The sequence below is a fragment of the Vidua chalybeata genome, chromosome 17 (assembly GCF_026979565.1).
Source record: "Vidua chalybeata isolate OUT-0048 chromosome 17, bVidCha1 merged haplotype, whole genome shotgun sequence".
Classification (NCBI taxonomy): domain Eukaryota; kingdom Metazoa; phylum Chordata; class Aves; order Passeriformes; family Viduidae; genus Vidua; species Vidua chalybeata.
In genome coordinates this window covers 6,076,094-6,099,167 of record NC_071546.1, presented here as the reverse complement: position 1 = coordinate 6,099,167, position 23,074 = coordinate 6,076,094, and the positions used below count along the sequence as shown (strand labels likewise).

The window sequence follows — 23,074 nt, the reverse complement described above, 5'->3', positions numbered from 1 at the left end:
TCAACACTCCAGGTGATATTTTGAGAAACAACAGAAACAGCAGCAGTTATTTGGCATTTGCTGCAGAGAAGGTTCAGCATTTTTCTCGGTTTCCTGTGTCACCAACTCCTTAGCAGCACAAGGTACATCCCCAATGTCCAGGGCCACGCTCTGCTCCCTGTGGGCACACAATTCCTGCCCCACCATCCACCCAGCATCTGTCAGCCCCACCGTGGCAGCCATCCCTGGGACCAGGGCAGAGTTGCTGGCCTGGCTCCCCAGGATAAAATGTGCACACAAAGAGAGAGAGCCCCAGGGCTGGAAAATCTGCAGGGATGTGGGATAGGGGAAGCAGAGAAAAGGGAGCCCAGAGCCAGACAGGCTTTATCAGGCTCGTGATTTGCCCATACAAGGAGGGAAGAAGTGAATCCTGATGCACATGAGGACCAGCGAGACTCTGTGACCCTGCTGGCTCAGGCATTTTGGGCTGCACACAGAGAGTCAAAAAAGGATGAAAACTAGTGCCTAGAGAACTCAAAACAGTGCAGGAAAAAGGAGATCTGACAAAGACGTAAGATTCAGCAGGAGATGAATGGACCATCAGCCAGAAGGTAAATGTTTTCTTCATTCTCTTCAACTCATGGAAGACAAATGGGCCAAGCTCGGGTCTCGCTCCTGCCCTGGGGAGTGTGTGACCTGAACCAGCACGTAAATAACAATCTGGCAAGACAACTCACAGCCCTTCAGGGAAATGTTCACTGCTGTGCTCAGAACAGATGCTTGGGCTAATTAGCAAGATGCTGAGGACCAGAACAGAGGAGGGGAAGCCCAGGATTGAGTGAAGCTGAGGGCTATGAGAGTTCACAGCACACCCAGAAGCAGGTCTTGGAGCAATTTCTCTCTAGGAGGAAGTCCAGCTGTGTTACTGCAGAGGACACACAAAGGTGGGAGAAGACCACCTACAGAAACCCTGCAGGACAGCAAAGGAGAGAAACCCCTCTGAATATTCAAAACAATTCAGTAAACCATTTCCTCTTACCTGCCAGGAAGAGAATCACATCAAAGGCTGATGCCAAGTATTCCTCTGCACTACACCTGTGTGGAGAGAAGGCACCTGTGCTCTCACACCAGCCTACCCCTCCTCTGGACTAGCAGGAGGTGTCCCTGCCCATGGCAGCAGGGTTGGAACCAGATGGTATTTAAGCTCTCTTCCAAGCTGTTATGTGATGCTATCTATGAATGCTGATAGCAAAGGCTCTGCCCAGCAGCTGGGGCAGCTCAGGAGAAAGTAAAAGCATCTGCAACAGAGCAGCTGATGCTGCAGCCTGCATCGATGACACAGAGGAAAAAAACAGGAGAGTATGAAGGACAGTGTTAAAAAGCACAAGAACAAGGACTGTTGGGGTAAAGGTGAACCAATGGCAACTGGAAGTGCTTACAGCAAAGGCTGCTGTTATCCTCCATAAATTCAGAAGTCAGAGAGCTCTGGATGACCTTGAAACAATGAATGCTCTGCAGTGCAAACTACAGTGAGAGGGCAGGACACTGCTGCAGGGACACCCAGGCTGGGCCACCAGCACAGACCCTTGCAAGGAGGGCAGTGGAGCTGCTGCTTAAATGAAGCTGCTGATCCCAAGGGGAATGGCAAAGCTCACTTTAAAACACAGGCCAAGGTCAAGACTCCATCAGTCTGGATAACAGCCCTAGTTAATGGGTTTACTAGCACTATAAGAAACTCAGTATTAAATTAGACAGTTAATGTTCCCCACTGTTGTTATATCTGACTGGGAAGGGAAGACATAGGAATTACTTCTATAATAGATTATGCCATTAGCTGGTAGAACTGGCTGCTACATTGCACAGAGGCTGACCTTTTGCAGTCCTGCTTTATTAGACACTAGAAGCAGCAGCTCTGAATCTTGGCTTTGACCAATTCCTGGACATATATTTGGGTATTGCCAATAACCCTGGAATGGAAACAATTTCTGTCTGGAAAAATCATAAGCTATCTCCAAGAAAGCTACTGCTTCTCCCTTGAGGGAAGAGGGAAGGGGAAAATAAACTGGCAGAAATTTAGTATGAATGTGAATTAAAAACAGCAGGAACCATTTAGCAGAATAGACTAAATTTCAGATGCTCAAATTCAGCTTGGTGAGCTGTCTGTCAAACACTCTGAGAGAAGCTGGGATAGTGAGGTGAGGGGGACATGTACAGTGAGATTTTTGGGACAGGCTCTCCCCTTGTTTTTCCTAGTTAAAGCAGGGAGGAAAGGAACTCCACCGTGACTTCTTTTAGCCCTTTAAATGCAGCCTTGATGCTCCAAAGAGCCCTTCCCTGCCACTCTGAAACATGCTGCAGGCTCAGCAGATTTTTCTGCCTGCCCTGTGCAAATATTGAGCTGTTCTGACCTGCCCTTGATCCAGAAACCAGCTCTCCAGCTGAACCACCACACACTGGATGTGCTGGAGACAGGTTCCTGAAGGGATCTGCTGCAGGTGACAGTGGTGTCTCCACCCTGGGTGACAGCCAGCAGGTATTTCACACACTCTGGAGCGATCCTGGAAAGCCCTTCCCCTCCCATTGCCCAACATGTCTGATCTTTAAGGGGAACAATCACTACAACCTGGTTATCACTGATATGAGATGTCTTTTTTTATTGCATCTAAAGAGAAATGCTAAAAATAGCCAGAGGAATAGAGGGAGCGGTTTGCAGCTGACTTGCAAACAGCAGCTGCCAGAGCCAGCAGGGCCCTGTGAAAGGACCATCTCACGCTGCAAAGAGCTGCACACAGGGAAGATTAACAGGTGACACTTGTCAGCCTTTTGTCTAAAGGGCACAAATCCTCCACTGAGCAAAGTCAGTGCAGCCTTTGAACAGCAAAGCGAAATTAATTATCTCTTCTCTGGCCCTTTGCTTTCACTAATCATGATTTACGGGCTCTGCTTTGCCACAGCCAAATGGGAACAATTTTAATGGAGTTAAAGATTATGGGTTTGCTGTGGAATTGCTCCTAAGTTGAATGCAATGCTGTTATTGGCTAGAAGGCAGAGGGAGAGCACAGGGAGGTCAGCGATGCCTCCAGCGTGTCAAGGACAAATGAAGGACATTTTGCTGGAGGAAGCTCAGACCACAGTCTTTAGCTGTAGGCAAGGAGGCAGAGCAGGGACAGCAGAAAGATGACACTGGATGCTATTGATCCCGGGATCTCTGAGCCCACCAACGCAGCAGAAACCTGCACGAACGCTAACCTGGCTGCACAGGCACCAGCTCCCGCCGAGGCTCAGCACAGGCTGCAAACGCCATTCCAGCAGCAAACAGCCATCGCTGTGCCCGCACTGTGCCCGGCCCGGGCGGCAGCGGGGACACACCTAGCGACAGCCAGCGGGGAGCCGGGGACAGCCGCGAGAGGGAGACAGCAGCCCGTGCAGAGCCGGCACCAACACCAGCCCGGCTCTATGGCACAGACGACCGAGCCCACAAACCGCTTCTGTCTTTTTGTGACACGTTTATATGCAGAGTAAGATTGGTGCTGTGTACGGACTGGGGAACGAGAGGCTGGAGAGCAGCGCTGAGGAAAGGGACCTGGGGGTCCTGGCTAATGGCAAGTTGGATATGATCAGCAGTGCCCTGTCAGCCAGGAGGGCCAATCCTGTCCTGGGGGCATCAGACACAGCAATGCCAACAAGGGAGGGGATTGTCCTGCCCTGCTCTGCACTGGTGCAGCCTCACCTCAAATCCTCGGGGCAGTTTTGCCACAATATAAAAAAGACTACAAAAAATTGAGCTATTAGAGTTCAAAGGAGGCCATGAGGATGGTGATGGGACTGGAGGGGAAACCTTATGGGAAACACTGGAGATTACATGGTTTGTTCATTCTGGAGGAGACCGAGAGGAGACTTCATTGGGGTCTTCAGCATCCTCATGAGAGGAAGCAGAGGGGCAGGTACTGATCTCTTCCCTCTCATGACCAGTGACAGGTCCTGAGGAAATGGTATAAAGCTGAGCCAGGGGAGGGTTAGGCTGGATATTAGAAAAGGATTTTCACCCAGAGGTGCTAGGGCACTGGAACAGGCTCCCCAGGGCAGTGGTCACAGCTCTGAGCCTCTCTGAGTTCTAGGAGTGTTTGGCCACCGCTCTCAGGCACAGGGTGGGACTGCTGGGGTGTCCTGTGCAGGGCCAGGAGCTGGACTTGAGGATCCACGTGGGTCCCTTCCAACCCAGCATATTCTACATTCTATGGATCTTAGAAGCTGTGTGCTCAAACTGGTGCTGAAACTGCCCAGACCTTCTTCTTTTAAACACCACATTCCTACTCCTGATTATTTAGGAAATCTGTGCAGCCTCTGAAGACTGTGTTCTTGTGCTGCATGCTGTAGGTCAGGCTGTATGAAAGCTGTCCTCTGTGGAGTAATTTAAGAGTGGCTTAAAGGCTCCTTGCCAGCTGCTTGCTTCTCTGCTCTTTCAGGGTAGCAGCATTTCCTGACCTACTCCTTGCAAAAATCCGTGTCCTTCCCCTCTGTGTGCAAATCATGCAGTCTCTTCCTTCATGGCACAGCAGCTGCTCCTTATACGTGACTGGATGGAGAATCAGCTTTTCAGAGTTTGATTGTAAACTGATCAGGATTTGAATGCTTAGATGGACAAGACTGATTTCAATGCGAAGTGCTATGAAGAAAATGCAGAGCAGCTGTGCTGATCCCTCTCACACAGCGTATGTGGCTCTGCTCAGTCCCTTCCGCACTCCCGCCCGCTGGTGGCTACAGATTAGCATGCAGAATGTGCAAAGGCAGACACATTTAGGGAAAATGTATCATTAATTTCTTTTCCTGTCCGTGCAGAGTTCATCCGACCTCTTTTCTAAATCTATTTTTAAATTGCTTCTGGGACTCTGTATGCCAGGTATCCCATTATGCTGCTGAGAGCGTTTGCAGAATCAGCTTGTCAAAATCTTGTAATACTCACAGGAAATATGGTCAGAATGCATCTCCACAGGCCAGCCAGTCCACACCCAGGTCCCAAGACCAGAGCAGCCTTATTTACACCATCCAGGACAGCTGCTTTTCTAACCTGTTCTTAAAATCCTTCCCTGAGAGTTTATTCCTGTGCATTGTTTTACTTTTTCCTTCCAAATCTTTTTCCAGTTCTTCCTCCTTACACATCAGTCCCAAACATCCTTTGTGAATTATCAAGTTTGAAAAACGGACCACCTCTTCAGTTTCTTTTCCTCTTGATACCATGCTTTTTTGTAAGTCTTGTAAGACTTTGAGATTGCCACACACTTGCTGCTGTGCCAGTGTAGAAGAAATACAGAGCAAGGCATTAATCTCCCTTCACAGCTGGGTGTAACACCCTTTTGTCTAGGAGCTCTCTCAGGAGAAGAGAATTTTGTGACCTCCCCCTTGGACCAAATCCCCATTCCTGTCTCTCTGTTTCACAAGTTGCACACCTTGACTCCCACGAACTCCACTGCTCCACTGCTGTGGGTTCAGTGAGGTTGTGAGGCCAGACAAATTCAACACAGCCACCCCTAGCACACCCAGACAACAGCTATTTTCAGAAGATAACATTTTGTTTTGTTCTTTTCATGGATTCATTCACCATCCACACAAACACCTTTCTGCCATCATCTCAAGTCTCCAGAGGTGATACATTCTTGAAGAGCTGCTCCACTGTGTCTGGTATGTGCATGGGATGTGTCTGGGTCCAGGGTTCAGAAATTATTGTTCTGTTCTTGTAAATAAAAAAGCCTCTTTTTTTTTTATCCTCTCATGGCACAAACTTGCAATTAATAAGCAAGTTGCCTAAACACAGCCATGCAACTCAGTGGTTTGACTTGCACAGCTGAACTAACAGATACACCACACATCTACATCTAACACGCAGATAAATTCTCCAGTTCTATCTTTATAAAACAGGGACAGCAACAGATTCCTTCAGCCAGAAGAAATGGGGAGAGGGAAGTCTCCTCTGAGACTGATAACATATTTGACAGTTATTTTATTTGAGCATTAAAAAAAACCCATCAGAACTCCAACTTCAGGGAGCAGTAATGTTCTGTGTAACAATCACACTCATCCATATTGCATGTTAACGTCTTTTAAATCGCATCTCCCAGGCAGGAGCCAAGCAGAATCTATCAGCTAAGGAGGAAGGCAGAACTTGCCAATGTCCATTACCCCATCTTTCAAATATTTATGGTGTGCACGAGGAATATGCATCCAGCTACACTGTCCAGGGACTGGGCACACAGCCCCTTAACCTGTCAAAGTCCATGTGAATGCTGCAGGAGCCTTCAGGGAAGTCTTTCCGTGAGAATCTATCCCTGCAGGACCCAAACCCACCCTAACCCCACCAACTGCACAGCTCTCCTCTGCCAGGCAAGATCTCCAACTCTGCCTCTCAACAAGCTCTGTTTCTCTCCGGGCCACTCCACTTTCTGTAGCATTTTTAGCACTGTGACGTGCTGTCTTATGTGCTGTAACACATTGTACTCCGCTCGCGTATCCCTTTCCTTCTGCTGTATGAATTCTGCCACTGAAACAGTGCTATAAAAACTATGCACTGAATTCTGTACAAAGACCTCCCCCACTCCCTTCCCCACCTTGCCAGGCTAGCTCCATTTTTAGCTATCACTAGTCATCTCAGATGCACTGAATAAAAAGACAGCTACCTGTCTTCAGTGAGCAATTCTGTCTGTTCCCAAGAGGTTGCTGAAGGTGGGATTCACTGTATTTCCTGCTGGAACTACAGCTCTCAAGGTCACATCCTTTCTGAGCTGTGCTGGTCAAGCTTTGCCTGCACAAAAGGATGTGCTATTGCTGAACAGGCTAAGGAATTTCTTGATATATTACAGAAATAATCTCCATGCCTTTCCTGGTTTCCATCTTAAAAGAGACAGATTTCTTACAGCCTGAACTGATATTAACATGTTTCATTACATTTTTTAAAGGACTCAGATAAAAAGAGGCCTGAAGATAATCTGTTATAAAAGAGTCTAGAAGTCTCCTGGCTTTGGAAGTCAAACAAGAAACATTCAGGGAATAGCTGCAATGTGAATCTCCTGAATGGAGCATTCATTTTGATAATTCTTGAATGTTGATGGATAATTTCTGGTGAAGGGAAGTGAATTTTCACGTGGCCATGTGGTCACAACCCAGGCCAGTATTTTCTCCTGCTTCCTGTTAATTATTGCTCCACAGTGAAGCAGAGAAGGGCAGGCAGCTCCCCCAGCCTAGAGTCCCAGGGTTGGCTCACACCAGCCCAGTGGGAGAGCTGGTACCAGAGACAGAAGGAAGCCAAGAGGCGCGAGCTGCCTGTGCTGGTGGCACTTGTGCCAGGCTGTGTCCTGCTCCTGCCCAGGGCACAGCTCAGGCAGCACTGCCCTCACCAAGGAGAAGAGAGGCTAACAACAAGATGCTTCCTTGCTGGACCTGCACACTCATCTCAGATAATACGAGAACAATCCTCCAAGTCTTTGTTAGTCACCACCTGCTGTGCTTCTCTAAGGTAAAAATCACCTGATCTCTCCAGAACTTAATCATCCCAGCAGTAGCCAGCAAGAACAAAAACACTATGAGTACCACTCACTAGGCACTATGGCAGCCAGCAGGCTTTTGTTCCAGGTCCATTTTTATCTTTCTGCTCCATTTTCAGGAAGAAAAGCGTTTGGCAGGAAGAAGTTACATGCAAGTCCAGAATCTACTGCTTTTTGAATGCTGTACATGGTCTCGTGCAGCTGCAGCAAAACCCAGCCAAAACAAGATGTAGATCGTGCAAGAGCCAGGATGGAGCTGAGATTCTGCTGAATCTCACAGGGCTGTTTGTGAGTTATTCCTATATTCGGAATTGTATCCTTGCAGCAATCCTGGTGTCCTGAGACTACCCCACAGACACTTACTACAGTGGGCAACTGTTTTCCCAAGCAAATCTTTAAGTATAGACATAGAAGAAAATATTCACTGCTGTAGGATTTGTAACCAGTGCTAAGATTGTTCAGGATGAATTATGAATGGAAACATCTGTGTATGTGAAAGCACAACCAACCTGGCTGCAGCAGATCTGTTCTCCAATGACAGGGGAAGAACAGACAACAAGGTTAGAGAGCACGTCACTTCCATACCCTGTTTGAGGGCAGACTGTAGCCATAAAGATCCCCCAAAAAAGTGAAAAAAAGGTGGCAGTGCTACTTGAGATCTGCAGGGACAAAAAAGAGAAAGACCCTGAGGTGAAAGATCACTCAAAAATAGCAGGTAAGTCCTAGAAAGTGTAAGAAAACACAGTCTAAGAGCCAGTCTGTTGTGAAGAACAACTCAGCAGACACAGTGAGGGCTTGACAGATGGTGTCCCATGTCCCCCCTGCAGCACACAACCCAGCCTGGCTCCAGCACCTGGATTCATGAGGCTTGGTGCCCACATGGGGTGGTGAGAGTGTGAGGGAATGAAACCTGGACACGGGAATGCCTAAGAACAGTTTTGCTCAGAGTAAATACCTACTTCTCCTTCTACAATGTCTCACATTGAGTTTTATTACATTAATTTCCTATAGTAGTGCACAACCACTGTCGAATAGAAAATCTGGATAAGAAGGTTGGAGGACTTCTTGTCTGGCAAAAATGTACATGAAGAAGTGTGTTAACAATGTCAGCATCTCCTGGCATGCTGTATGAGCTTTAATTCCAGGAGATGCATCATTTAGCCCAGCTAGTCTCCAGTACACTTCATCTTCAGGTAAAGGGAGTATTCAAAAGAAGGTCTAGCATAACTCAGAGGTATACCCCTGCATAATAAGCCTCTCCAGGAAAAAAAATCTGGATTTTATGCACTCTGGTGTTCACATGAAAGCAGCATTACTCAAAACCATGCACTTCAGAACATTCTTTAACTGTGATACCTTGCACTAGCACAGAGCAGCTGTGGCAGCTGCCACCAGCTCCCTGCAACAAACATGAAAAAGCAGTCAGTGAGCAACACTTTCTAAAAACAGTTTGTATGGCTGAGGGCAGGTATTTAGGCCTCCTGCAGCAAAGTTTCACCAAATCTTTGATCACTTCAGCATGCCACTTTGGAAGTTGTCCTGTTAGTCCTTAAATTGATAAGGATTACAAGAACACATGGAAGTTGAGAGGTTTTGAATCCATCTTTTTCCAGGTGTGGACACCAAAGGGATGCATGGGTGGAAAGAACTGGAACAGCCATTGCCTTGCTGCAGACCAGGGGTTTGACAGTCACTGCTGAAAACTCTCTGACCTGGGAGAATCTGCAGCAGTCACAAACCCAGCTTTTATTAGAAAGAAAATCAACTTGCCACAGCTAACAGAGACGTATGAATCTTCATTCTGCCTCCCTGGGAAGACAGCTACAGCAAACGAGAGAGGTCAAGAGAAATCTGATTTAGGAGAACACATTTCTGTTCCTCAAAGCTATTCCCCAAACAATTCCATTCTTTGCTGCAGGAAAAGAAAGCAGAGAAACTCCCCTCCCACCATGTTTCAAGAGAATTGAGCCCTCTTAGCTCTTTGTACTCTCAGCCCTGTTTGCTTATCACTTGTGGCTCAGACAGATAGCTGCAATTCCCACCGGGTTCCCAGAAGAGATTAATTATCCCACCCAGGAACAAAGCATCCAGGAACCACTTAATCACACTTTTCAGAGAAGAGAAGAAACTACCCCATCCCTGGCTGAGGTGCTGGCAAGGATGATCTGGCAGCATTCAAAGCTGGAATACCAAACGTTAGGCTTGCTCTAATAAAGACAACGGGATTGCAAGACAGGCTTTTCCTTTTTCTGTTGAGCTCATAGCTGCATGTCACCTGCCTTCAGGGTGAGACAGCACTTGTAGGGGTGCAGTGTTTTGTTGGCAGAAATACTCCCCCCTCCACGAAAGCCCAACGAAGCAGCTGATGAACGAAGAAGCAGTGAGAGGACACAGACCATTCAGGGAACTACATCCCTTCCCAGGAGGATAAGCTATGTAAATATAAAAAAGAAAGAATTTTGCTCTGCATGAAAGCAGATTCTTGCTCCTCATTGCCCAGGGAATGAACTTAATCACTAATCCTCTGCATCTAGTAGTGGAGGCAGAACTCCAAGCCACAAGACTGTGCTGGTGTAGCAGGAATATTTCCCTGGAGACAGCAGCTCACAGAAGAGATAAGGTACATCACAGCTTTGGAGTGACAAGATTGCTATCACAGTCTGTGCCTCATTACTATTTTGAACCTTCAGCATAGATCTATGATGCCTTTCCAGGATTAGCCTACTTCTAAAGCTAAAGAAAGTCTCTCTTAATTTACAGCCTGTTACTTATTTAACACGAGAATCACATTAATTGAGAGTGCCTTTGGACTATCTCAGCATTTTAGCTGTAGAGTGTACTTGGAATACCACACAGGACTCGAGAGAGCATACAGAGTGATGCCAAGTGTAGTCCTTGGCTTGAACAGGACACCTTTTAGGTATAGAAACATTTTGGCCTCACACCTAGAAAGCACAAAATCGGATGGTATGTACTGCCTTCTTTAAACACTGTGGGGTTTTTTGATTCCAAGATTCCCATGAACAGTCATCTTAGTAAAATAATTAAATTTCTATATATGGCTTCAAGTAATGGAAATACAAAAACCAGAATTGGAGACAAGTCAGGTCCCAAAGCTCTGGCCTAAATATCCCCTGCTTTGCACTCTCGTATAAAGTCTAAATGCAAGCATGTTGTGACTTCTCTTGGGATCAAAAACCTTTTCTGAAACACATTCTTTTAGGACACTGTAACTCAGATGAAACAAAATAACGTTTGTTACTGAAGTACACACAGGCTCCAAAATGCATATTTTGATATCAGAATTTTGGTATGTTACAATGCACTTTATTACTTTCACCCTTTTCAGCACCTTGAAACTTCTGCCTGCCCCAAAGGGCTATTTTGAAACAGAGGAAATGGACAACTGTTGTGCAACATTAAAAACTACTGGCTTATAATTTACGAGCAGAAATGAGCCTCTGCTATTGACTCTGAATTGCTCATCTAAAGGCAAAGTGGTTAAAAGTAATGGGTATCTGCTTCAGCTCAGAGTAATGAGGACACTAAAAAAAGTATATAAACAGTCAAGTATGTGCCAGCTAGGCAGACAGAGAGATCTGCTCTAATTGGATGGGCAGTACACCTGCAGCACAGGCAAGTCAGGAAAACACATCGTCCATCATGCTGGAGGAAAATTAATAGGTACAGGGACAGTGCAGCCCACGAGTGCAAGGAGGAAAATTAATAGGTACAGAGACAGTGCATCCCCAGCTCCCTTTTGATGACTTACTTTCCCTCTGATCCATAGCTGTTCATGCTGTCCTCGATGGACTCGTGGCTGGCTTGGCGGACGGTCCTGCTGGGCATTTCCACAGCCAGGCCAGTTTCTGTGCTCCTCTGGATGGCTCCTTTCAGTCTCCGACCATCACCATCTAGGAACACAAGGGGAGAAAAGGCAGTCGGCCTCTGTTCCCAGAGCCTTCTGCGCTGACAGAGCCAAGGAGAAGCAGAGGAGGTCTTTTGGAAGACCAGCCTGGAACCTGTCACACGTTTCCCTTACCCAGCCCTGCTTCATCAGCAGCTCCCGAGTCACCTCTGGAACACACTCACTGCGCCACCATGCCAGCAGATACTCGGAGCATGCACACCCTCCCTACCTGCTCCTACCATTTGTACCAATTAATTATCCATTGAGAGGGCAGCCACATCAGCTGGCTACACCCAGAGCTACCCAGTCAGGGAACACAGCAGCAGCAACCACGGGCACAGCTGATGCCTCCAAGCCTCTCCCAAATCCCATGTTGCTGCCTCAGGTTGTGTGGAACAGCACAAAGAGTGGCAGGTCCTGGTGAGCATTGAGTGAGCAGAGGGGAGGAAAAGGCCAGGCAGCACCAGCAGTGCTGTCAAGGCAGGAGCCCTCTCAGACCAGCCACAGGGGAATACTTGGGCACAGCCAAAATGTTCCCTGGTGGCACCAGAAAGGCACCAGCTGTGGAAATCCCTGGAGAGGACTATTCCCCTTGACAGACGCCCTCAGCCACAGCATAGAGGGAATTAAGTAGGTTTTGGTTCCTCCTGGGTGCAGTCTTCAGAGGCTCAGCCCTCTGAAATTAACAGCTGCTATTTTCATCCTCCATCTCAAGCAGTCTGTTTCTCAGAACAAACCATGTTATGTAATGAATATGTAATGAATACCATTACTATTAATTGCTGTAGCTGGTGTTAGGAAGCTCCAGATTTCATCCCACATAGAGCACTCATCCTGAAACACATCTGCTGCAAGTTTTCTGAACAAAGCAAAATTCTCTAAATCTTCTAAAGATGCTCAGTCATTACCCTGGACTCAGGCATCAAACTTCTGACCCACGGTGTTCTCAGAAACCTTCCAACTTTTTTGAGTACCACCTCCAGAGGAGAAATGACCCAGCTATTGAGTCTGGAGAACTCAGGATCGCCAAATATTAAAGAAAGCAAATCTTTCAAAGAATCACAGGATGGTTAAGGTTGGAAGGGATCACAGTGGGTCATCTGATGCATCCTCCCTGCTGGAACAGGGTCACCCTAGAGCACACTCTGCACAGGATTGCGTCAAGACGGTTCTTGAAGATCTCCAGTGAGGGAGACTCCACAACTTTCTGGGCAACCTGTTCCAGTGCACCCACACAGTGAAGAAGCTCTTCCTCATATTCAGGTGGAACTTCTGGTGAATCACTTTCTGAACTACTTTGGAAATATGAGGGTATCTGTAATAACCTGCCTAAAATACACTGTTATTTGTAGCAGGCGGCTTGACCTAAAATACTTTTCTTTAGATCTTGGTGGGAAGAGGGATTTTGGAAAAAAAAAAAAAAAAAAATCTGTAAGATACCAGGAATGCTTCCTATCTCACTTCTCCAATTATATCTACATGGAAATGCAAAGACAAAAATTCTCCTATCAATACAGCTGTAAAGTACCTTTTCCTCTACTATCATGAGGTTTCCAACTGGGTAAATGTGCTGGCCCCAGGGCTCTGTACCAGCTGCTGTCCCCACATATGGTGCAGCCTGTGTGCACATGTCCCTATGAGCTATGGGGATCGAATTTGCACATTCTAGGTTAACATTAACTACAGTTTGTTCTGTTTGTGTGCCTAGAGCAATGCATGAAGCACATTGTATAAATCAGGAAGTTACACAAATGTAAAACATATTTCTCATGTGCTTTCAAAACCCAAACCTTCAGGCAAGAATATCAATATGGGCATCAACAAAAGCGAAGCTTTGTGAAATGGCCATGCTTATTCTCCCAACCAGTGCAGAGCAGCTCCCTTTGATGCACCCTCTTTAGCCTTGTGCAGCTCACTGGAGCCTCTGATGGGGTTTGTAGGTTCCTCTGAGGGCACATCCCACAGCCATGCGGGCAGACTTGATGGTCCATTTAATTTGTCTTGCATTCACCTCCACAAACAATCTCTGAGTCATCCACCCGCACCAGTGCCCATCCTTCCTTCACGTGTGCACTCAGAGCACTCATCCTCCTGCCCTTTGAGGTTACTCCTCACAAGAGCTCTGCTGGCAGCCAGAGTCAACGCATCAAATGACATAAATGTAGGAAACAAATTGAAAATGCCCCATTGTCCAGCCATGCAACATCTGTTTTAAAAAAATCTTTTTCTCCAATCTAATGAGATGTGCCTGGAGACACTCAAAATTAAAAGATTATTCATCCACAGCTGGCAATAAACAAGAGGTTTGGAACAGAGCAAGGGTTTGGAGCAACACAAGGTGCTTGCTCTATTCTATCAACTATCTCCTGATTGAAAGCCAGGGAAAAAAAAGCAGAAGGGCCCAAAGGCAAGGAAAGGCAGCACTGAGGGAGCACCAGGGCACTGTACCAAGATTTAGCTGGCACAGGGCAAGTTCAGCTGTAGAGCACCACATGCACAGCTTTCCACTGCTGGGTGGGTCATTTTCTAGTAGTCCTGATTGCTTTTGCAGATTAAAAAAAAAAAAAATATATATATATATATATATATAAAGGAAAAAATATAAAGGAAAAAAAAAGGTAAAAGTTTAATCAAGAATCTCTGTAAAACAAGACAATGGGAACAAAGGACAGAAATCCTTTGCTCCTCCCTCTTCTTCCAGACAGAGATGCACAGCAATTCCTGCATCTTGCAGATGATCTCTCATTATTCTGGAGAAAGGTTTCTCCAACCTTTCTCCCCCTACAGTCTCTTTTTGCTGTAAGTTTCCTTTAAACAGAAGGGGAATAATTTGTTTTGCCAAAAAGGTAAGCTCCCAAACCACAGTTGCCAGAAGCATGAGTGAAACAGGGTAAGAGATCACCATATGCACTAGATATCAGAATGGAGATACAGATTCCTAAGCTATCCATCCCCATCAGCTGGGAGAGGAGGACAGATCAGGGATAGCACACCTGGAAAGGAAATACATACAGATGACACTGCATTTTTCATCTGTGAGCCAAAAATATTTCACGAGCAACAGTCACCTACCATGAAGCTTCTCTGGTCAGTGTGGAGCATGGCTTAGGGGTTGTGCCTCCTCCCCTTCCTGAAATCTTTGTGCTCGACACCTTTGCCAATCAGAAGGTAAATGATATGCATCTATGTGGGTGTTGCCTGGCAAAATCATTTGTCTTAATTTGTCAGTGGTATCTGAAACAAGTAAGAGCAGTATCGACATTTTCTGCAGCGTCACCAGATTTATTCCCTGCACCTCTTCCAATTAAGCAGCAAACAACAGAGGTTAAGCAGTCAGTCAAGCCTGCAGTGCAACAACACCTCAATAAGAGAGGATTTTAGTTTGGGATGACCTTGGGAAGAAGAAATCTTTTGGTCAAGTATCCAGGATGAAGATACACAGCACCTCGCTGACGCCAACAAGCAGAAGGCCCAGCAGTCACTCTGCCAAGTTCTCAGTGTTGACAGGTGATTTGATTTTGCTCTGTTCAGCCAAACAATTTATGTTTGGCTAAAGAATATCTTCTAAAGCACTATTCACTCTTGGTTTGAAGATATTGAGAGATGAAGAATCTGCCATTTGCCTGCACAGTTTATTTTACTACCTGACATTTAGAGATGTGGCTTAAGTTTGCCTGGTTTCAGCTTTCACACATCAAGTTTTTTTAGTGCCCTTCTCCACCCCAAGAGCTGCTTTGTGTTCTCACCATGCAGACTTTCCTGCAGAGCAGATGAGTTATCTCTCAATCTTATTTTGACAAGTTAAACAGACTGAGAACTCTATGTCTGTCATGCTCTGACATTTTTTTTTCTCCTGGCCTTGAATCTTTATAACAACCTCCCCAGGTTTTAAACGCCCTTTTGAGAACAGAACTGAAGCCTGCATTTTAGTGCAGAAATGCATACAGAGGTAAAAATCAGCTTGTGCTCTCATCTTCACTACTTCTGCTGGCACCTCCCAAGATCATAGTAAGCTCCTGGTCACATCACACCTCTCCTGGAGGCTGTGCAGTCCCTTGCCTGCCCTGCTGGTATGACCTTGCAGACCATTATATTAAAAAAATATGTAAGAAAACTAATTTTATTTGAAAAGAAAGCAAGCAAAACTCCAGACAGCTTTATAGAGGTCTCCCACACTCAATTCTATTTACTCTTTCTAATGTCCACATGAACTGTGAATTAAGGGAGGTTTAAACTCATGCTTGCTCCAAATCAAATGAAAACACTGAGTATCACCAGGCCTTCAAGAGCCTCCTGCCTTTGAAGCTTTTCCTTGACAACTGCTTTTTGATATGTGAAGCAAGGTGTTAATCCACTTACCATGATCACATTTTTAGGGCCATGTTGTTCTAGGACAAAACCCTAACATACTTATCACATTTACCCAGTATCTGTGTCTTCTAAAACTTAGCAAAAAAAGAATTTCTCACAAGACCCATTTTCCCTACATTCTTCTTGATTGATATTAATTATATTCCATCACTTTATTCATTATTAATTAGATCTCATTATCATGTTTCCCCTCATCTTTGAGTGACGTCAGACCACCCAACCAGAAGTTCCTTCCAGACAGCCCAGTAACAAATGAACAGGAGCAAGGTGCCCTGTGCAGAGCACCTTCTGAAGAGCTCCTTTAACTAAACTTTCAGCTGTCAACCAAGAGGCAGCTCTTCTCAAGGTTGGTGCCACTCCTGTGGGAGAGCTGCCACCAAGAACTGGATTTGCTTGAAATTATGGGGTGGAAAAATAAAGAGTAGTGCTGCTCCCTTCTCTCCCCCAAGGAAAGAGTAACCACTTCTCATGTCCTCTTCTACATCACTCCCACATGCAGCTCTTTGAAGCTCTTCCTCTCTGCTTCTGACAGGGCTCTCCATGCTCAGAGGCCAGAAAGTCTTGAAAAATCAATGTGAGTCCTGCAATAACTAATCACAAGGTCATAATTATATAATTACTACTCCTACACAGAACTACTCTATGATAGATGTTTATTGATGGCACTTCTGAAAGACAGAAGTGTCTCTCACTGTTATCCCTACACTGTCTACTCCCTTGTCACTTCCTTTTCCTCCACCCAGGTATTTGTTATAATCTTTCTGTTTTCCACTTTGTTTTTGATTTTCTCCTCCATCGCAGCTTGCCACCATCACAAAAAGAAACCAGCATAATGCATGTGCTACAGACCCTCTTTACTTTAGAATTCATTGGTATTGATTTAGCCCTGAGATTAGGCATTGACTGACTTTCAACTCAATCAGCTCCTAAATTCCCCAACCGCTTCCAAGCACAGAGCACAGTGGCACTCAAAGCACACGGACACACAGCACCAACACGGGCCACCCAAGACACCCAGGGTCTGGCAAAACAGCATAAGTAGCTGTTATCCTTTCCCAAACTTAGCTTGAGGTGCCAGGGGGGAAATCAGGAAGAGAAATCACTCGGATGCTTACTTTCATTTGCTCCTATTGCAAAGCTCTGGAAAATATAACAGTTTGTATTTTCCAAGAAAGTTAGTCCAAGCTTGAGCGAAGAGACTGCATCCTCACTGCTTTTCTTATCCATAGCAGTATGGAACTATTCCCACCCAAACATGCTGTGGGGCATCAACCTGGGCAGCCTCTGCTCCCTGGATTCACGCCTGGGTTCATCAGCACATGAATTGCCTGCATTGCTGCAAAATGCAAACCTGCACTTACGAAGCGTGAAGAACTGACAGCTCCAGCAAGGGACCACAGAAAAACCCATCTGGCAGAGTCAAGGAAGCCTTCAGAGGACATTGTAGATCACTTAGAAAGCAGAGCCAGGACAGGACCCAACTGCCTGCAGAGGAGATTTGCCCAGAGCTATCTCCTTTCAGCTCATGCTGAATCTGCCTGCTCTACCCTTGGCTCAAACACAGGCTCACGAGCCCTTTCATTCTCCACAGCCACTAACTTCACCCTTTGGTTTTGACCCTAAGAGTTTTTCTCTAGCTTTCTTCCACATGAAGATCTGCCCCTGAGAAAAGATGAAGCAATTTGGGGCCGAAAAACAAAGGGAAAACATCAAGCACCCATCTGGATAATATCCTCTGCTGAGGTGAGGGAGGTCCCCAAGTCCAACAACTGGTCTCTGGGATGTCTGTGGGCAAAATGCAGAGGTGGGAATCTCAGCTCAGCTCCCCACCAGACTGCTAAAGCACTGACCATTTCACCTCCTACCTATTTTCAGCTACTCTGAGAAAAGAGTCAGCGCATTAACTTCTCCACTTGAAACTTTGTCACTGCATTGTTGCTCCTGAAGTGTTTAAAAAAAAAATTCTTCTGTTTAGTCAGATGCTGACTCCCTGTGACACATACTTGTGTGAAATGAATCAGTTCTGAGATTAATAAAAATCCCATTGTTCAGCTTCAAAGGAAAAAAAGAGAAGCCTTCCTACCGCCTTGCATGAATACCCAACACCTGTGACAGCCGGGCACACACTGAGCTGTCAGGGTGGGCAGCACAGGCCCCTTTGCAGGGGTATCTCTGTTCACAGCAAGCCCTGATGCTCTCCTAAAGGGCCGCTTGTGCTGAGGAAAAAAAAATATAAATACTGGATTGTCACTTCAGAATGCAGTTTAACGAGATGAACTCAATCTCATCATGCCTGGCAAGCCCTGACATCCTGCCAAGCATTCCCTACATCAACATCCTAATGGAGTGTGAATTATGAGCACCTAAAGAGAGGCAGTTTGTACCGTGCTCCAGAACATGCCAGGCTATCATCACAGCCTGAGTAATCCACCAGAATGACAGAAAATGGCTGGGGATAAGCAGGGGCACTAATCAGGCTGTATGCTTCATTCCCCTTGTCCTAGTTTCAGACACCAACAAAATCACACCCTTTCTTTCCAAATTAAGCACAGAATCTTTATGGGATGGACAAAAAAATTTCAACATGTTTATTCTAATCTGTGGAGGTTTGGAACATTCACAGGGTTACCAAAGTTCAATCAACTCTTCTTGTGAGAGCCAGAAAAATAGTAAAATTAGCAACTATTTGCATTGCTGTTACAGCTACCGACTCCAGCTGAATGCAGACCAGGGCCAGGACACCCTGCCTGCATGGGAAACCTCTGGAGATGCCAATGAGACACCTCCAAATTCCCACTGCAGCACAGTCCCAATACATCCCACTGCTCCTGATCCACAAGGATATTTTAGCTTTCTCTCATCCTAGAGCTCAGACTGGCCTGACCTCACCCACACCAACAGGCAGTGCTGCCCCCCACACCCAGATGTCTGGATGTCAAACCAACTCCCCCCGAACCCAGAGGTTTCTGTTCTTCCCCCTCACCATTAGAACATGACCACAAATCATTCACAAGTTGGTCCACACAGCATTGGAAGGCTTACTTTGCTGACACCCAGTGTAAATACGATCAAAGACCATAATCACCATTAGAAGACAACCAAAAATCATTCACAGGGTTATTTTCAAGACCAGCCTCTGAGACTGCCTTCCCTAGTTTCCCCCACAACCCAGCCCAAACCCCAACTCCTCACACACTTAAAGCAGCATTTTTTCCTCCATGCTGGTCTGAGCTGCAGTTTGGTTTAAATCCAACTGTAGTTAAGCAAGTCTCCACCCCAGTAGATGTTATCACCTCTTGTAGCTTGTCTGGGGCATGGGTAGAGCATCAGTTTTTCTTCCTTTCTTCATGAGCTCCATTTTCATATTTTAAACATATTTTTTCTCCTCCTTTTGAGGTTAAAACCAAATAGTTCTCATGATGCTATTTTAAATTTTGACCTTTTTGATAATTCATCTATTAAAAAAAATTTAATGGCCAAAATTTTCATTTAAAAGTGTCTAAAAGAAAAGTTCTGTAACAAACATGTAGCCAGGAAAATCCTTTGGAGATTTTTTCCTTCCCTGTCAGAAGAGAGAAAGCCAACAGCCAAAAAGGTAAACACATATGTTCCACTCTCAATGACTTTCAAATGGAGTTTTTGACTACCATAAAAATTGTTTTGCTTTTCACTACAAAAACGTTGCTGTACCATAACACTAACAAAAATGTTTGGTTCTTTCAGAGTATTTTGTGGGAACAACTTTGCAGCTAGACCCAGCTCTTCAGAATTCTTTCCATGTCTCTATTTTCTTTGCAGCAGCAGGATCCAAATAGCTTCATCTGATGGATGCAATTGCATTTTTATTTTTATAAGAAAATGGAACACACTGCCCCCTTCTCTTCCCCCAGTCTGCCAGGCTTTGCAGTAGAGTCTGCCTAAATGAAATGTCCATACCCACCCAGAAAATTCACTGCTCTAATATCTGCAGCAACCAAGCAATGAAACCTGAACACTGCCCTGTCTGTAGCCCAGGTCCCCCGGGAAAGACAAGCAGGGAACTGCTGATGCTGCACCAGTTGTCTGGGACACGTCTGGGACAGACATCCCACATCCCAAACCCTTCTTCATCTGCTGCTTTTGTGCTTGGGCAAGGGGTGATGACTTCAAAATGTAATCTTGCTATGATACTTAGAGTCCAATAAACCACAGATACACACACACACAGACACACTCTCACTGCATGGCAATTGGGGGATTTAATCTTTCCACTTCTTGCATTTTGGGTTTTAAGCCTCACCAGGAGTTAAACTCCCCTCTGACATCAGCCCATCTGGGAACCCAAGGGGGACTGCAGTCCAAGTATGTACCAAGTCAAGGAAAATTTAGCTGATGGGCTCAGAGAACAAGTACATTTGGCACAGGCAGTTAATTTAACTGATTTATTTAAACTACTACACTGTAATATTTACTCCCTAGAAAGCTGAGGGAAGTGTCATACATAGAAACATCAACCAGCGGTGCTCTCCATGTTCTCCGCTCCAAACTCTTGGAACTTTGACAGCTATCAAAAGGTGGGTATCAGGAAAACATCAAAGTGGAAAGATGAGTGGCTGGTTAGTGTGCCAGCACCATCTCAGGCCTTCCTTCTTGTTAATTCACAAGGAGAATTAGAGGTTGAGCCAATTTATGTCCCCGTGGCTGGAAGTTGTCCAGCTAACCAATATAAGTTGTGAAGGCCAGGTGAGGTTCTCTACTTAATTACAAGAGAGTTGAACCAGAGCACCCTGATGTCCTAATTCTGCCATCCATCTCACACTATTAATAACTGAGGATGTTGCTTAAGTCCAGGTTCTGAAATATGAATGAGCCTGAGCTGCCGAAAACCTCTTGATTTAGAAAAGGGTCACAAAAATGAGGTGAATTCACAAAAATAAAGCTACTAGAAAGAGCCATTGTAGAGAAAGATGGCATGAGATGAAAGAGCTGCCCTGCCTACACTTCACTTAGCCAAGAAACTTTGCGTGAGGCTGCTGTGCCCTTCTCGAGCCTGCTCTCCAACTGCCCCTACTGGCAGGGCCCAACCTTCTAGCTCTTCACCTGGTAACTTTTGGGAAGCAAACAGGGGCAAAGTAACTTCAGTAGCCTGTTTGCAAGCTGTGCTTTCCTGCTGCAGAAGAGGACTCGGGTCATGAGCCTCCTGAAGCCACTAAAACCTCCCAGAGGTGCTGACACACCTTTCTGTCCCACTGGATGCTCAGCTCCAGCAGTCTGCTTCCATCCACAAAGTGAATTTTAAACTGAGATTATGTATCAGGCCTTTTCTCCCAGGGGCCTAGCTTATGTCTTTCTCTCTACGCAGAGCCATCTTTTCCAGCATTTTGAGTCTGCACATCTTGGACGTCTCCCCCATATTTAGCTGTAACTAGAAAGAGTCTGCCACACAGTAATGATGGGAAGTAAGTCAAGACAGCAGCTTAAGCTTTGAAGAAGTACTTGCCTCCCTCAAAATTACAGCTACTACACAGCAGGTAAAGTTTTGTTTTGACAGACAAAATTCAGAGAAAGCAGCTGACAAGGCCGTACTTATTAATGAGATTTCTTCCCTTTTCTTCTGTCCTACTGATGCTCTTTGAGGAGCGAGCAGCTTTGTCAAGACCACGTGTGTGTGAGCACAGAGAGCAACAGTCTTGGCACAATGCATGAGTCATGCAACCTTTTGTTCACTTGTTATAAATACAATTAAAAACACAGCCCCATTTCCTTAACAGGCACAAAGCCACACAGAACCCTGGAGTCATTCATAAACTAGAATCCTCGTGCAGAACTGTGTTTAGAATAGCATTTGATTTGTGTTTAGCTTGGGTTATAATTACTTCATCATATTTTCCTTAAGGAAATGAATGATCAAATTCACAAGGAGTGAAACTTTAATTATACACACTGCTTAATAACTTGTGTCCATTTGGAAGCAATTATTTGATCCACTACAGAAGCAGAGAGGGGGGAGCCGATGGTCAGAGAAGTTAAACAATTTCAGGCATTGATTTCCTAACTCCAGACTATCTCACCAGATGTTACAACTACCTGTGTCAGGCTTCACCAAAGGTGCTTTCATGGAATACCTGTAGCAAATGCTAGAGGAGCAAGCCAGCATGTTCTTCCCTGTAATTCTACATATTGCTTTGACTCACATGGGGACAGCCTGTGACAGGTCCATGGCTATGGAGTGGCTGCTGTGCCAGGCAAGTACCACAGCCCACCACAGGTGCACTAAAGGGAACCCTTTTCTTCCCAAATGGTACCAAGAAGTGTACAAAACCCTCTGTTTATAGCACACCTGTGGTGCTGAAGGGAGAGCTCAGAGAGTGACTGCATTTCCCAAAAGCCTGCAAATGGATCCACTGCACTCAGTGTTTCTCTCACATAGATCCCTTTCAGGATCAAGGCTCTGGATCAAGTGCCAGGTTCTGCTTGGGTGGAGTGAAAGGAGAGCACCCAGCCCTTCATGATTGCAGTAATTTCACTGCAGATATCTCATGACAGCTGGAAGGGAAGGTCAGGCTTCAATGCCCAGAAGCAGGACAGGAGCCACGGTTCCTTACACTGCTAAGTCATTCACAGTGACTGAGAAATCAAACTGAGTTTGTATCACTGCAAACAGCCCTGCCAATCATACATCACAGATATCTTCAACTGGGGACAAGTCAGGCCGTTACACATGGAAAACACCATCCAATACCAAAAACAGAGGCGCTGGAATTTAACTAGCAGACACCTAAGAAAAAACATTCAAGCAAAATTTTCACAGCCCAAATCCTGAAGAGACACATGCAAGCTCTCATCCGAGTGACACACTCTCCCACAGACGAACATGGCAGACACATAACTGCCTCCTACATCTGCTTGCTGCATGCACAAAAGCAGCACTCAGAAAAACATCCCAGATTATTTGAAGTCCTTTGGGAAATTCAGTTCACCGTTTGTCTATGCAGAGTATTGAGCTTTCAATGGAGGAGAAAAAGCCTTTTGGCCAGAGCTGGAAAATAAACATAATGTGCTCATCTCTGCTGAAAGATACTGCAGAATGTGGGAAACCAACCAAAATATCATGCCTGGATGTAGATTACTGAGGATGGAAGCAAAAAATCATCAGCTTAATACAGATTCATCAATACAGAAGATTAATACACTTTAGGAACAATACCGAAATCTTGTTTTCTCAATTATCAGCAACTAGATGTAGTAAGAACCAGTCCATTGTGAAGAGGCACATCAGTGTTCGATATCGTATTGAACG

The 23,074-nt window shown here is 45.5% G+C and overlaps 1 protein-coding gene across 1 annotated transcript in view; it reads right to left on the bottom strand.

The window, feature by feature from the left end:
* The window catches only part of RIMS4 (regulating synaptic membrane exocytosis 4), a 47,590-nt gene that overhangs the window by 5,145 nt on the left and 19,371 nt on the right, over positions 1–23,074 (bottom strand). Inside the window, exon 2 of the mRNA XM_053958648.1 lies at positions 11,287–11,428. Coding sequence (XP_053814623.1) covers positions 11,287–11,428 — 142 coding nt within the window. The remainder of the gene's footprint in view (positions 1–11,286; positions 11,429–23,074) is intronic.